At 42.3% G+C, this 17,151-nt stretch overlaps 1 protein-coding gene across 1 annotated transcript; it reads left to right on the forward strand.

Moving 5' to 3' along the window:
• Nucleotides 1-261: 261 nt before the first annotated feature.
• Nucleotides 262-2,955, forward strand: LOC137085979 (uncharacterized). The gene is made up of 7 exons (XM_067451976.1): nucleotides 262-398; nucleotides 1,138-1,211; nucleotides 1,344-1,691; nucleotides 1,779-2,111; nucleotides 2,203-2,310; nucleotides 2,390-2,413; nucleotides 2,592-2,955. The coding sequence occupies exons 1-7, from the start codon at nucleotides 394-396 to the stop codon at nucleotides 2,684-2,686; spliced, it is 987 nt and encodes a 328-aa protein (XP_067308077.1). The 5' UTR covers nucleotides 262-393; the 3' UTR covers nucleotides 2,687-2,955.
• The last annotated feature ends 14,196 nt before the right edge of the window (nucleotides 2,956-17,151 follow it).

Here is a 17,151-nt window from a genome sequence, read left to right on the forward strand (position 1 = left end):
TCTACTGTTATATTTACCATTTCAATAATTTAGCATGACAATTAGAGCAATCTGCATTTGGTATGTTTTTTTTTGTCTTCAGTGCAAATTATATAAAATCGGGCCATCAGCTTAACTATTATTCGTGTGTATGTATTTGTGTGTGTGTGTGTGTGTGTGTGTGTGTGTGTGTGTGTGTGTGTGTGTGTGTGTGTGTGTGTGTGTGTGTGTGTGTGTGTGTGTGTGTGTGTGTGTTTGTTTGTAGAGTCATGTAAAGATGCTGTTCTTTAGTATAAGGAAGTGTATATAAAGGCAAACCTCTCGGTGTTTCTCTTTCAGTCTCACTATCAACGAGGGTCATAAAACCTGTCTGACAGTTTACGGCACAAACCTGAGATCATTAATGAAATCTGTATGATGTAAGTTTTGTTTGTTTGCTTGTTTATTTGATTGTTAATTTATTCATTTTCATATGCTCACTTTTGGGAACTTTTTTAGCATGAATTTGGATTATGTCAAGCTAGTTAACTACAGTAATGGTCCTGTTAAAGATGACACTCTGAGATTGCCTGTAATGTATTTTTTGGGGATGTTTTAGCATTTCCGTTATTATTATTATTTGTCTTTTTACAGTCAGACCTAACTGTATTCAGACAGCCTCAATGTTTTATCACATTATCACAGTTTATTCGCTACATTTTAGAAAATGAAAATATGACAAGAACTCAGAGTTAAACTGTGTCAGAACAAATTCATCTTGATATAATGTCAGATAACTTTGATCTAAATTTCAGTCAGCTGTTCAATTTAAGTACACACTAATACCAATTTAGGTCAACCAGTTACCAAGCAATGCTTAATGTTGTTCAGGATGTGGTTTTGCATTAGCAAAATAGAAAAACCGCTTAAGCAAAACATGGTCAGGTCAAAACGTCTCAATAATTGTGGACCAAGATTTTATACATTTTACTGGTAGTCCACTGTATGAGGAATTTTTGGTATAATATGTCACGGTTTACTTTGCTATCCTCACTTACATTAATTAACTTTAGTGTTCTGCACCCGCTAGTAAAAAATTATATCTGGTGTCTGAATAACTTTTGGTTTGACTGTATAAATATACATTTGAACATGTTCTCTCTCTCTTTCTCATGCTAGAGTTTTCATTTTCACCCACTTGAAGCCCATCAAAATGCTTAATTTTTTCATCCTAATGCTTAATATTCTTCAGTGTAAGTAACTATGTATTTTTGTTCAATTTAGAATAAATTAATACTTGTTTGGATGTGCTTAACTAATGTTCAGAAGCAATTCCACATCAAACAATTATATCTTTTCATCCTTCTCATATTGATTTCATTCAGGCCGCTCAGAAAATGCAGACGTCGTGGCTCAGAATCGTCTGAAGATTGTTCAAGCTGGAGACAGTGTTAGCTTCACTTGTGTTTTATCAAGTAATTTAGGAAGCAGCGTTGTTTGGGTCAAACAAAGAGTCGGAGAGAAACCCCTTCTGATCGCTTCATCGTATCAAAATGTAGCTGTCAAATATGAAAATGAATTTGACAAACATAAACGCTTTTTTGTAACAAAAGATAATAGAAGTTTTAATCTGAGCATCACAAATACAGAAGAATCAGACACTGCGACATATTACTGTGTTATATATGCATATTTGTTCATATTTAGGGGAAACACAGATCTCATTGTTAAAGGTAAGCAGAATATTTACTTTAATATTATTGTGCTATACACATTGTGTCTGGTCAAATAATCATTATGTTGATGTTATCGTCTTTCAGACGGACAGCTGAGCATGGACTCTGAGCCCGATCCAGAGCATCCAGAAGAGTCTGCAGCGGCCCGGCAGTGTGCCGTCGTCACTCAGAGCTGTGCAGGAGAACACAACGTCTACTGGTTCAGACATGAGTCTGGAGAATCTCCTCCAGGAATCATTTACACTCAGCAGCGCAGGAACGGCCAGTGTGAGAGGAGCTCTGACGACGGGAACTCTACCACACACAAATGTCTCTACAACCTGCCCAAGAGGAACTCTGATGCTGGGATTTATTACTGCGCTGTGGCCGCATGTGGAGAGATACTGTTTGGAGATGGAAGACAAGTTCATTTGCCAGGTGCCGAGTTTTAGTTTATCAAAAATTATATAATGTGATGGCTTATATGTTTAAATAATTGTATTTATTTATTTATTTTGCATTATTACAGACGAATGCTTTCAGACACATTGGACTATAGCCCCTTTTATTATAATCATTTTATCTGTGATCGTGATTATCATTATGGCTGCGTGTTTGTACAAGCACCAGCAAAAAGGTATGCATTATTTTATGTTTTAATATGGTTTTAAATGTTGTAATGCAGTTGTAATATGTATCCTCATTGTTCCTTTCAGGTGAGATGCACAACACTCAGCATGGTGAGTTGATGGTAAGCAATGCTTCGTTTACCTATGTCTTATTACAGTAAATACAAATATCTTGATAATGAGTTTAATTACTGCTACCAATCTATACACTATACTATATGTTTTCAGGCAATATATTTGACGCAATGATTGATATTTAATGTTCTGTGACAGGCTGACGACGCAAAAGCTTTGAGCTTTCAACAAAATCCCTCCACCTCTAGAAGACCCAGTGAAAAAAACTCACAAGATAATTCAATATATACACATGTAATATATCAATGAGTATGTTATACAGGTTTCTACTCATGAAGCTATAAAAGTTGACGTTTCAGGTCAGATACCAAGACCAGTTTATGATCCTAAAATGATGAGTGTTTAATTAAACTATACTCACTTATGTTACAGTTTTTGCCTGTTGCTTGAACACTATAGACCCATGCTTAGACTAAAGTAACACAACTTGAAGCTTTTGTTACCATACCCCAAACACTTGAACCCATTCCATTAAACAAAAGCGCTGCTTTGCACTCTAGTTGCAAATCTTTAACACACTTATGCCTTTATGCAACACACTTGGTCCTGCATATTTCATACATAAGACACTTCATTCAAAAAGGAAATCTCAGGATGCCATTTGGAAAACACATGTATCCAAAATACAATATACATTGTGCAATGGCCATCACTCTTTCGAGAGAGAGAGAGAGAGAGAGAGAGAGAGAGAGAGAGAGAGAGAGAGAGAGAGAGAGAGAGAGAGAGAGAGAGAGAGAGAGAGAGAGAGAGAGAGAGAGAGAGGGGTCAAAGAGGCTATACACAGAACAATATTTCAGATGACATTGGAGTAACATTGGTGGTTCAAGTGGTAAGTTATGGCCTGAAAGTGAGGGAAGCTGGGCAGAGACTCCTCCACATCTAAGCCGGTTCACAGTTCATCCATCATAAGGACATTCAGATTGGAAAACGGCAACTCTCCATTCCAGACTGTATCTGTCTACATACTGTACCGTATAACTTTACTGTATTGCAAGTTGGCTAGTGCTCCTTTAGTAACTAAAAATTGTATTTTTGTGCAACATATAGTACAGTACAGAGCACTGTACCATTGAGATTGTACTGTAGTGTGAAGTATAGTACTGTGATGTACAGTATTATGTCATTTGTGACATTTCAGTACTTTTATTTTTGGTTGTTGTGAAAACATTTGTTGGAAAAAAAGAACAGAAACTGTAAGTGTTGCATTGCTTCACAGAATGCTAACTGATCAACTGAATAAAAACAGTGAAAAATAAAGACTGCAGTGTTTTATATAAAGTAGACTAGTGTGTTCCCCCTGATCTGAAAGTGTATTCATATGATGCAAGTGTGTATCATTTTGTCATCAGAGTTACATTTTGACAAAGACATGTTAGGTTTTGATAGCAGAGTTAAGGTTTTGATAGTAGAATTTCAATCTGACACAGATGTCAATGGTATATTTCCCAGTGTTGTATCTTGTTTACTTGTGTGTAGAGTTTTGGCACAATGAGCAAAGTTTTGCAAAATGTGTTCAAACCACAGGCAAGAACTGTAAACTTAACCATTGTCCTGTACATTTATGAATTTATCGTTTGACTAAAGAAATGAGACCTTCTGACTTTCTGTTGAGTTGTTTCTTCACTGATTTACATCACAGATATAAAATGTGCTGAAATAATGTTAAATCGCTGTCCGTGGTACTGAAACAACAGTCTTGAGTCTAATTGATTTTGTAACATAAGTAGCATGATTACATTTGATTTCATTTGATATTGAATCTATCCAGAAATTGATGATACGATTGTTCACAAAGATATGACGAAACCCATTCAAACACTTTTCATGTATCTTGTATCATCTACATATTCCTTGTGCAATATAATAATCAATCCAGTAATAGATTGTGCTAATAGTTCATCTTGACCTTTGACCCGTCCATAGATCATAAGTCAAAATTACTTATTTTTTATTTTACACACTGTAGATAACTGAAGTACAGCCGTGTTTTATCATTTTACCATTTAAAATTATATTGTAACAGTATTTTTAATCTGCAAACAACCAATGATGAGGACAGAGGTTATTGTCTATGTGCAGCTAATAGTTAATATGCATAACTCTTGCAGTAAATATTGTTAAGACATGTTTTGTTCTTATTGTTCTGAATTGGAATTTTTCATACTAGAGCTATTACAAATCGGGTTGCACTTTATTTTACACTATGTGTACTTACAGTGAACGTACCTAAGTAAGAATGTACTGGTTAATAAGGTAACTACATGGCTTAAGATTAAGTTTAGGGGTGGGTTCAGTGTTAGTACCAAATTATAACCCAGTTGTTGTGATAACTATAATAAGTACATAGTGTACATGGCATTCAAGTACTTATGAGTTTTTGAAAGTGAAATATGCATATGCAATAATACAGGAAGAACGTTGTTTTGGTTGTGCCTCTGCCCTGCCTGACTGTGCGGATAAATATGTGCTCTATGTGTATATGTTTATGTCTAATAATATGTGTTATTCTGTGCTCATAAAACATTCATTATAGACTTAAGAAATACAGGAAGGTCCCTTCCAAAGGAACTCACTGTGTCGTCGTCCTAGCATAGCACGTCTGAAGCATGAATGAAATCTGTCCAAACCTTGGTGCTACATTATGACGTTCACTCTTCATATAGTCGCTCTGTGTATGAATTGTGTCTATTTGGTGTTGTTTGTCCTAAGTTTTTTTTTTGATGGCAGGCTCACAAGCTCAGTGTTTCTGTCCTGTGTCTGTTGAGGCAGCGCAGCAGCATAGATCAGTGGGCTCGCAGATGGACTGGTCAGCGGATCTTGCGACTAATGAGACATCTTCTTAGTCCTTGTCTCACTGTGGCTTCTTCCCCCGGGGTGGAGAACCCGATGCTCGAGGTCAAGATGCACAGCATCGAGGCGGGTGACGTTAAAGCCCCAAACACGCTACTTCATTCATAAAATAAGGGCGCTCTGGCTGCTCTTGAAGGAGCTGTCTGTAGCAAGCCGACCTTCTCCTTCCCTGGACGGAAGCCCACACTGCGGCTTCTTCCCCCGGGATGGAGAACCAGATGCTTCAGCGATCCGATTCCGAGGCGATCCGATTCCGAGGAATTAGACGTGCTCGGCACTGAGCTAGCGAAGTAAAAGAGAGCTCGCCACTTCATAATGCAAGGCCTGATCTCGCGTTGCCGAGGCAGCGGGTCTGCAATAAGAGTGAACACACGTCATCGGTGTACATGTGATTGTAACAAGGTTCTTTAATGGAAGGAAGGAGGCGGGAACCGGCGAACGTTCAACAAACTTTTTAATTTTCAAAATAAATAAACAAAACGAAAGTAAAACTGCCCGCACATACACACCCATAATCAAACGCGGGCAGCCCCTCACGGACGACTGCCCGTGTAGCTGGTTCAAAAAATATATAAAATGTAATGAACTTCATCAAAACTTAATTTCTTGTGCTTTTATATTTGTTTAAATATGTTCTGGGTCATAATAGTTAAGTGCACATAATTAACTCTAGTGGGAACCATTCAAGCAGAAATCGTTTTGTATAGGGCACATATCGGTGACGCACGGTTCCTTTTGCGATGTGCGAACAGCGCCATCTTTAGACGCACATTTGTTGCAGTTTGGGTCAAATGTGCTCTCTCTCGCTCTTCTAACGAGCGTGCTGCTTTTCCGTGCACAGAGTGAAGGGGAGAGACGTATATTCCAAAAAATTGATTGTGCTCTATGTATTTCTGCAGAATAAAGCATCCTGAGACCTCTTCCATACGCATTGTCTTCATTGAGCATATCTACAGTAAACACAACCAGAGTAAAACTGCTACATAAAATGGTGCCGTGACCTACTGGATCAACTGGATTGGCCGCAGCCGATCGCTGGAGTTGTGCAGTGTGTTCGTGACATCTGGATGCTGCGTGAGAGCATTTCAACATTGTTCTGGTAACTGAAAAGAGAAAAGAGACTTTTTCTGCGGACTGACTTATTGAACTGTTGTTGTTTTTTTTTCTCATCATACTTATTGGACATTTTCTGAGGTCAGTTTTCTCTTGTGTTCATTCTGTCATTGTTGTAAATACCATGGCTGGGCTAAGGAAAGACTCAGATATGATGACACCATACCTTGGGAGGGGCAGAGGGTTGTTGGGGGTTGAAGCACCTGTCGTTGGTAGACCTAGAGTGCTAGTTTATAGTCCCCATTCACCTGATACCATAGCAGATCAACCTATTGGGCCGACTGCCTCTACACCTAGTAATGAGAATGAGAATGTTGCACAGCAGTTACGTGATCTTATCGGTGAATTAGGCACCCAAATAGGGGATTCTATAGCCACACGGCTATTAGCTAGTCAAAGCCCAGTCACCCCCTCCAGTTCAGTCCCATTCAGTGCTGGTGCGCCTAAATCATCAAACACAGGCCGGACTCTCAATAATGTCAGCCTGATAGTCAAGCCAGATGTTAAAGAACCCCCAATGTTTAGAGGAGATGGAACAGACAAGTACACTGTTCAAGAATGGATCGAATTGATGGAATTGTATCTCCACAAAGCAGATTGCTCTGACACACATCAGATAGATGAGATACTGAGCCACCTGCTAGGCCGGGCCAAGAGTATTGTCAAGGTCAGGCTCAAAAGCAGCCCTAATAAAGCTATCTCACCTGAGACCATCTATGACGTGTTGAGGCGTTACTTCAGTGAAAGTCCTGGATCGTGTCAACCGCTAGCTGACTTTTATGCGACACGACCAAAATCAAATGAGTGCCCTGTTGATTACTGGGTACGATTAAATGCAGCTGCTGAGTTAGCAGACAGTCATCTGCAGAAACAAGGTGAAAAGATGAAGAACATGAGTTCTGAAATTGCAATGATGTTCATCAGAAACTGTTCGGAACCAAACCTCTCTAGTATGTTTAGGTGTAAACCCATCAGTAAATGGTCAGTCATGGAAATCCAGGAGGCCATTGATGAACACCAGAGGGAAGTCCAATCTAAGAAAATGTCTGCTGTCCCACACAATGTTAACACTGTCCAAGTCGCTGCTGCTAAAGTAACAACCTATCCTCACGCTGTCACCAAAGGAGTGAGCCTGAATGCAGATGCGCCCGTTTATGTTCCTGAAAGTGCATTGAAGGCGGCTGAACATTCAACCTCAGAAGCTGGCACTTTGGAGCGTGTCTTAAGTATGCTGGAAAGGGTATTGGAGCGTACAAGTCAGAATGCTCCTATCTCTCAGCCAAGAGCAACTCAGTGGCGTAACTTTTCCCCATGCAGAGTCTGCGGTGATAGGAATCATTCTACACGTTCACATTGTATGAGAGAAAGGCGATGTTTGTCATGCTTGGAGATTGGGCATCAGCAGAAGCAATGTCACAAAGTCGTCAGCCCTGCTAGCCCATCTGATTCCGACCCACATGCTCAGGGAAACTAAGTCACTCACGTATGGGAGGGGATTATGTGAGTGCAAAGTGTCAAACCCTCTGTGTAGATGATGATTTATATGTTTATGATGAATGTTGCAAGTCTGTCTCCAGTAACAGTATCGTCTTGTTCCAAAATGTCACAAAGTTGGAAAAAGCAGATAGCCTGTTCTATACCTCAGTGCTGCTGGATGACAAAGTCACAGTCCAAGCTCTTTTAGATAGTGGATCCATGGCATGCACAATCAATGAAGAAACGGAGTGTGAACTGCTGAATGCAGGGATGTCTACCCAGACTGACGAGTCGCACATAGACGTTCTTCTGGTTGGCTGTGGTGGTGTTAAAGTCAGACCAAAGAGAGTCTTCCAGCTGAAGATGAACGTGTATGATACGTTAGTAAGTGTGCCCACATTTGTTGTCCCGGGACAGAGGGACCAGTTAATTCTTGGAACTAATGTCATCAAGTTCATCCTTACCCAACTCAAGCAAACCTCTGGCTATTGGAACGTCATGAATCGGCCTGAGTCATCTGGGGAACCTGAAATTGAGCAGTTTCTGAACATGTTGTCGGGCATTAACAGGTGGAAGGGTGGCAAAATCCCTGATATTGTGGGCACTGCCAAACTGGCCCAAGCCGTCACTCTTTTGCCCAGGCAGGAACACCTTGTGTGGGGTAAGCTTGTATTACAGGCACCCCTATTTCCATGGGAAGTACCATCGTGATTGAACCACCCAAGACACAGACCCACAAGAAAGGCATTATGGTCGGAAGAGTCATAGCCTCTATGTCTGGTGATGGATGGGTACCAGTCAGGATCATGAATCCCCTTGATAAGGCTATTACGCTGAGAAGAAACTCCAAAATAGCCGATGTCTTCCCTGTTGTGGCTGTTGAAGACCTCAGCGAGCATTCCGATCACAACAGCAATGAGATGGTGGGTGTAGGGTGCCAGAACATGGTGGGAGGTATTGACAAGGGAGGTTGCCCTGGTTTCGAGCTCAACGAAAGCCTTCGGAAGCTTGGTCTTGGCGATTTGGACATTGAGTCATGTGAAGTATCACACTATTGGAAGAACCAGATGTTACAGCTTATTAAGAGGCATGAGGACGTATTTTCCAAACATAAACTGGATTGCGGCAAGGCAAAGGAGTTTGTCCACCGCATTCGTTTGTCAGATGATCATCCCTTCAGGCTTCCATACCGCCGTGTTCCACCAGCGCAGTACCAGAAGCTGAGGAGTGTTCTCTCAGAGATGGAGGAACAGGAAATCATACGCAAGTCCAATAGTGAGTGGGCTTCGCCACTCGTGCTGGTATGGAAGAAAAATGGAGACCTTCGAGTGTGTGTGGACTACCGGTGGCTGAACGCTCGGACTGTAAAGGATGCCCACCGCTTGCCTCATCAGGCAGACTGTTTAGCAGCTTTGGGAGGAAATGTCATCTTCAGTGCGATGGACTTAACCTCTGGGTTCTATAACATTGTAATGTCTGAAGAGGACAAAAAGTTTACTGCCTTCACGACCCCCATGGGCCTGTACGAATTTAATCGCCTGCCTCAAGGGCTCTGTAACAGTCCAGCCAGCTTTATGCGACTCATGACCAACATCTTCGGGGATCAGAATTTTCTCACACTGTTATGCTATCTGGATGACCTTCTTGTGTACGCCCCAAATGAAGAGACAGCCATTGAGCGGCTTGAGCTGGTGTTTAATAGGCTCAGTGCACACGGACTGAAGTTAGCCCCGAAGAAATGCCATTTTCTAAGGAGAAGTGTGAAATTTCTGGGACATGTCATTGACGAAACTGGAGTAGCAACGGATCCAGATAAGGTTAGTGCCATCTCTGCCATATCCGAATCTGATCTGATGATGCCGGATGGAGTAACACCTTCGCAAAAAAAGATAAAGTCGTTTCTGGGAATGGTGTTATATTACCAAAACTTCATTCAGAACTGCTCCAGTATAGCAAAACCATTGTTCACCTTGACAGCTGCACCCAGAGGGAAGAAGACCTCTGTGAGAGGCACTGCGTCATTTAAGAAACTGAACCCCGGTGACTGGAAGCGTGAGCACAGTGTGGCTTTCCAAAGTTTAAAAACAGCCCTGTTGGAATCTGTTGTGCTGACTCACCCCGATTTCAGTCGACCATTCATTTTATGTACTGATGCGTCTTTGGATGGATTAGGAGCTGTTCTGTCCCAAGTTCCGGAAGGAGCAGTTAAGGCACGTCCCATCGCCTTTGCCAGTAAATCTCTCACTCGTGCACAAGCGAAGTACCCTGCTCATCGTCTAGAGTTTTTGGCTCTTAAGTGGTCCGTCTGTGATAAGTTTAGCCACTGGTTAAAGGGACATGACTTCACTGTCTGGACGGACAACAATCCTTTAACATACATCATGACGAAGCCAAAGCTTGACGCATGTGAGCAGAGGTGGGTGTCTAAGCTGGCCCCCTATAGCTTTAATATTCAGTACATACCTGGCAGTAGAAATGTGGTCGCAGACGCCTTGAGTAGGCAGCCCTTCATCCGTGGCTGTGTCAGTCAGAGGCTGATGTCAGAGTCGTATTATGCGCTGTTGGAAGAAGCGGAGCAGGTACGAGAGAACACTGTACAAGACGTTTTCAGGTTGAGTACAAACACCTGTGATGTTGAACATTACCCCTGTGCAGGTTCAGAATCATGTTCACTCACCAGTGCGGAAGTGTCAGCAATCCTTGATGTTCACACTGAGTGGGAAGTAGGCACAAGAGATCGGGCGATCCAGTGGCTCACTCAGGATACCCACCAGTTGTTGACTCCAGATCCTAGTCCCCTCCCAGTTTTCTCATTGAGAGAGTTACAAGAGAAGCAGCAGGATGACATAACGCTGTCAAGAGTCTTGTTCTATGTGAGAAGAGGAAGGAAACCATCTAGACGTGAGAGAAGTGGAGAAACTCACAAGGTAATCAAAGCACTTAAGCAGTGGGAGAAGCTCAAAATCCTTGACGGAATACTCTACCGGATATCCAAGGATGTCCTGACGCGGAAAAGGAGACTGCAATATGTTGTTCCAAGTTCGCTGGTGGAGCAGGTCCTTGGGGGCATTCATGATGCAGCTGGGCATCAAGGTCAGGGTAGGACTTTATCCCTTGCGAGACAGAGATTCTTCTGGGTCAGTTTGGAACGAGATGTACGTGAACATGTCAGGTGTTGCAAACGTTGTGTGGTGAGCAAAACTCCAGAACCCGAAGGCAGGGCTCCTCTGGAAAGCATAAAGACATCGAGCCCCCTGGAATTGGTCTGCATAGATTTTTGGTCTGCTGAGAATTCAAGCGGTAGTAGCGTGGATGTCTTGGTCATAACAGACCACTTTACTAAGATGGCTCATGCTTTTCCTTGTAAAGATCAATCGGCTAAACAAGTTGCAAGGCTGTTGTGGGATAGGTACTTTTGCATATATGGCTTTCCAGAAAGGATCCATTCGGATCAAGGTGCCAACTTTGAGAGCCAGCTGATTCGTGACTTGCTGGAAGTTGCTGGAGTGAGGAAGTCCAGAACAACTGCGTATCACCCTATGGGTAATGGTCATGTTGAACGATTTAACAGAACTCTGGGTGGTATGATCAGGGCGTTGCCACCTAGGGCTAAGCAGAAATGGCCGCAGATGTTGCAATCATTGACCTTTGCATATAACTGCACAGCCCATGAGTCAACTGGGTTTGCCCCTTTTTACTTGATGTTCGGCAGAGTTCCGAAACTCCCAGTGGATGTGATGTTCAGCAGTGTGGAGAGGGACAATGTCCTCGTTGATTATGATACGTATGTGATTAAATTGAGGGACGACTTGAAAGAAGCTCTGGCCCTTGCTCAGAAGAATGCAGAGGCCAGTCAACGGCGCCAGGCAGACCTATACAACAAAAGGACCAAAGGATGCGGTATTGATGTTGGGGATCAGGTTTTACTGGCCAACAAGGGCGAACGTGGTCGGAAAAAACTGGCAGATAGGTGGGAGTCCATTCCATATACAGTTGTTGCTCTGAATCCTCATTGTCACACCTACCGTATCCGCAACACCCACACCGGTCAGGAAAAGACTGTTCATAGGAACTTGCTCCTTCAAGCAAACTTTCTGCCAATTGAGGTTGAGGAAGTTGAACCCTCATTCAGTGATGGCAGTGAATCACTTGATGACTGTAGTGGCGTTGCTTTGACCGATGCTATAACGCACATGTCAGAATGTAGTAATGCAGATCGAACTGCCAGCTGGATAGCAGGGACTGTGGCTCCAGATGATAGCTTGAGTTGTATATCCTCTAGGGCAGAGAGTGTCCTCCCATTGGCAGTGGGTCCTGATCCTGCACAATCTGTGCTTTCAGCAACGCTGGGTGAAACTTTAGGATGTGACACTGTTTCTGAATGTACAAGTAATGGAGGCTTGACTTGTGATCCAATGACATCTGTATCTGTGGAAGGTTCTGCTGACATACAGACCTCTGAGCCTGTGGATTCGCTCCCTAATCAAGTAGTGACTCAAGTCAGAACAAGGTTTGGCAGACTTGTGAAACCTGTAAACAGGTTAATTCAGAACATGACCCAAAGCATGAAGACTGTCAGTTCAGTTGATGGAGTTACTAGGTCTTTATTGTCATAAAATGGGTTAAGCAGTTCCATGAAGAGTGCAAAAATGGTTCCTTTGAATTTATTTGAATCATTACATTGAGTTAAAAAAGCCAAAATTCAGAATCCTAAACGTTACTGTCACATTGAATTCGAAGTAGTGGTGTTTGGGGCACCCTATTTACAAGTGTCGTCTTAGTAGGTCTGATCAGCCTGCTTAGATCACTTTCCCTGTGGGTTGGGAAGCACATATTGCTGTGTCGAGTGTAAATTGTGTTTATTCTGTGTGTGGCTTTTTGATCAGCTATTTATCCATATTGAAGAAGTTTTGTGAAGTTCAGCGGGGAGTATGTAGCTGGTTCAAAAAATATATAAAATGTAATGAACTTCATCAAAACTTAATTTCTTGTGCTTTTATATTTGTTTAAATATGTTCTGGGTCATAATAGTTAAGTGTACATAATTAACTCTAGTGGGAACCATTCAAGCAGAAATCGTTTTGTATAGGGCACATATCGGTGACGCACATATCGGTTCCTTTTGCGATGTGCGAACAGCGCCATCTTTAGACGCACATTTGTTGCAGTTTGGGTCAAATGTGCTCTCTCTCGCTCTTCTAACGAGCGTGCTGCTTTTCCGTGCACAGAGTGAAGGGGAGAGACGTATATTCCAAAAAATTGATTGTGCTCTATGTATTTCTGCAGAATAAAGCATCCTGAGACCTCTTCCATACGCATTGTCTTCATTGAGCATATCTACAGTAAACACAACCAGAGTAAAACTGCTACACCCGCATACACACAACAAAACATAAACAAAACTCAACATAAAATCCATAATAAAGGCTAGATGTCCTACGGCGGAGTCACCATCGTCATCACTGGCGGCCATCTTGTAACAGGCAAGCTTTCTGTCGGGCTCTGTGGAACCTGATGTAAGATGAGTGATCTGTACATTGAATATAAATACTCTTGTCTCGCTGAAATCTTGACAGATTTACAAATGGTTTCCCATGGTTCCCATGGTTTCTTACAAATGTTATTAACATGGCTACAAATCTGGATGCTTTAACACGTTGAAATTGCAGCTTTCCGTTTCGATAAACAACTTAATCGTGCAGCTTGTGTATCACGGCTATAACTTACGTGCACGTTATCAACGCTGAGACCACAATCAAGCTGTTCAATTATATAGGCTTTATTGACACCAATAACGATTTTATGACAACCAATCTTTTGTCTAGTTAAAATAAACTTAGTTTGCATGTTTTTTTGTTTTTTTTAATTTAAAAAAAAAAAATATATATATATATATATATATTTATATATATATATATATATATATATATATATATATATATATATATATATATATATATATATATATATATATTATAATAGTGATATTCTTATTATAAAAGTGATATTCTTATTATGTGTGTATGTGTATATATACATATATATTTTATATATATAAAATATTAGCTCTGCAAAAAAAATTCTGAGCTATATACATATGTGTGTATGTGTGTATGTGTGTGTGTATATATATATATATATATATATATATATATATAATTAATACATTTCTCATGTTGCCATTCGGTACACAGTTTTAGTATTGATAATATTGATTTAACATAAATAACTTTTTTATTGCACCTATCTGTTCAATGTTACTTTCATATTGAAGTCCATGGTTATAATTATTCATAAGTATGTAGTGTCATAACTATATCTGTGACGTTTATAACAAATGAAACAGTTTGAAAATCGGTTGAAAATTGAGCAAGTTATGGCTCTTTAAAAGTACATGCACCATTAAAACACACTGTTACGAATGAGCGAGCTGCCTGTGACAAGATGGCCGCCAGTTGCAGATGGCGACCTCCATTGGCCAACACAAGACATCTAGCCTTTATTATAGATATAAAATGGGGGAAATCAAGCACCTAGGCATTTCTAGAAACATTTGTGAAAGAATGGGTCGCTCTCAGGAGCTCAGTGAACACCTGTGCAAAATGTCCATTTGTGAAATTCCCTTGCTACTAAATATTCCACAGTCAACTGTTAGTGGTATTATAACAAAGGGAAAGTAATTGGGAACAACATCAACTCAGCCATGAAGTGGTAGGCCACACTGAGGTGCACAGTGAGCAGAAGTCGCCAACTTTCTGCAGAGTCAATAGCTACAGACCTCCAAAAGTCCCAAAACTTTTGGTAATGTAGTGTACATACAATTTTTCAAAAATTTCATAAATTCGCACAAGTGACGTACTACAAAGTAGCCACTTTATAAATTATGTAAAAACTGAAGTGAGATTGGGTTGCTCTGTTCTCAAACTAAGCTCATACTCCACTCATCACCATGAGGGTTCCAGTCCAGTTTCAGTTGAATATAAGCCTGTCTAAATTAAAAGAAACAAGTTCATAAAAACTCAAAACAATGAAACAAGTGCCAGTTTTGTAAACTCAAAAGAAAAGGAAGTTCTAAAACTAGAAAAAAAAATGTAAATTATAAACACTTAAAGGGGGGGTGAAATGCTGTTACATGCATACTGAGCTTTTTACACTGTTAAAGACTTGGATTCCCATCCTAAACACAGACAAAGTTTCAAAAACTAATGTTGGATGTTTGATGGAGTATTTCTGTGTTAAAAATACTCCATCCGGTTTCTCACAAGTTTCGGAGAGTTTTTTTCGAGTATGGCTCGGCTTGACGTTAATAAGAGCGGAAGGTCCTTTTATGGGCCGTACGGGCTCCTCTCCCGGTAGGGTGTGCGCGTACGTGTGACTAGAGCGAGAGAGGAAATGCACGCCCATAAACACTCCGCGCCGAGCTCCACTTTATTCCTATGGGTGACATCAAGCGACTTCAACGCTTCAGCATAGCATTCCGGGAAGGCAGCACTGCATTTGAACTGATTTGAACGCAGAAATGACGGGAAGCTTCACAACATCGCTTCAGTCACATTTCAAAGTGGATCTCCACACTCCAAGAAGTGTGTTTTTGACGGAGCAGTCCCAGCGATAAAGGTTCGGTCCTGCTTTGGAAGCAACCGGTGAGTAAAACTGCTTCAAATGTCTATGCTGTTGCCTATCGTCGCGTGAGTAAACATCAGTAAATGACACGATCGCGTGCTTCGTCATTCAAATGCGCTAACGGACTCCATTGTTGTTCTATGTATAACGTTACACTAGTCTGACGTGCAAAACCGTTTTGCTTGCTACTGCTAAGGTTTAGTTGCATACAATAGTCCATAAACCGAATCATGTCCTCATAAACTGCGAGTAAAGACACACAAATGTTGACAGGCCACTAAATACAGTACATACCACAGAGACGGACGTCCTGCTGTTGCTGTTTCTCCTGTTCAATTTATTTCAGCCTCCGAATCTGATTCTGGATCATATATCTATTAGCTGAGATCGATAGCAAGGGTTTCTCCACAATTGAGGACGTCACAGCTTTGCGCGCTCGTCATTCTTTAGCTCTGCCCACATGATACGTCTGTCCTCCGTAACAGACGAAGAGTTGCTCTGAGGTCCGAAGCTTTGGGTCCGGTCAATGTAAGCGCGAAGAGCGCGGACCGGACACAGCAAAGCCAGGGCTGGGTCTGCCTCCTCCGAAGGCAGCGCTTGCAAGTTCACCACCTGATCCCAGAAGGGAGTGGTAGGAACCTTGGGCATGTATCCGGGCCTGGGTCTCAGGATAACGTGAGAGTTAGCAGGCCCGAACTCTAGGCACGATTCGCTGACCGAAAGTGCATGCAGGTCCCCTACCCTTTTGATAGAGGCCAATGTAGTCAGGAGCACTGTCTTCATTGACAAGATTTTAAGCTCAATTGACTCCAAAGGCTCGAAGGGAGGGCTGTGAAGTGCTCTGAGCACTAGAGCCAAGTCCCAAGAGGGTATCGAGGTTGGATGAGGAGAATTTAGTCTCCTCACACCTCTGAGGAACCTGACGATTAGGTCGTGCTACCCCACGGACTTACCTTCAACTGCGTTGTGGTACGACGCTATTGCGGCAACGTACACTTTGATGGTGGAGGGAGACAGCATTCGCTCCAACCCGTCTTGCAGGAAGGAAAGCACGACACCAATCGAACACCTTCGGGGGTCTTCCCGGTGGGAAGAACACCACTCAATGAACAGGTTCCACTTCAGTACATAGAGGCGCCTCGTAGAGGGGGCTCTAGCTGAAGAGATGGTATCTATGACTGCTTGTGGTAGTCCATCTAGAACCTTCGCGTCCCGTCCAGGGACCCGACATGAAGATTCCAGAGGTCTGGACGCGGGTGCCATAGGGTGCCCCGTCCCTGAGAAAGAAGGTCCTTTCTCAGGGGAATGGGCCAAGGAGGGGCTGTCGCGAGGAGAGTAAGTTCTGGGACCAGGTCCGGTTGGGCCAATACGGCGCAACTAGCAAGACCTGCTCCTCGTCCTCCCTGACTTTGCACAGTGTCTGTGCAAGAAGGCTCACTGGGGGAAACGCATACTTGCGTAGGTCCCGGGGCCAGCTGTGCACCAGTGCATCTGTGCCGAGGGTACCCCCGGTCAGGGAATAGTACCACTGGCAATGGGTCGAGTCTGGAGAGGCAAACAGGTCTACCTGTGCGGCTCCGAACTGGTCCCATATCAGCTGGACAGTCTGGGGGTGGAGTCGCCACTCTCCCGAAGGTGCTGGCTGCCGAGAG

The sequence above is a fragment of the Pseudorasbora parva genome, chromosome 1 (assembly GCF_024679245.1).
Source record: "Pseudorasbora parva isolate DD20220531a chromosome 1, ASM2467924v1, whole genome shotgun sequence".
Lineage (NCBI taxonomy): Eukaryota > Metazoa > Chordata > Actinopteri > Cypriniformes > Gobionidae > Pseudorasbora > Pseudorasbora parva.

Excerpts from the sequence above, each read along its gene's own strand:
- LOC137085979 (XM_067451976.1), top strand. Across the intron at positions 1,692-1,778 it reads CACAGATCTCATTGTTAAAG|ACGGACAGCTGAGCATGGAC; the intron begins GTAAGCAGAATA and ends ATCGTCTTTCAG. Across the intron at positions 2,311-2,389 it reads GTACAAGCACCAGCAAAAAG|GTGAGATGCACAACACTCAG; the intron begins GTATGCATTATT and ends TGTTCCTTTCAG.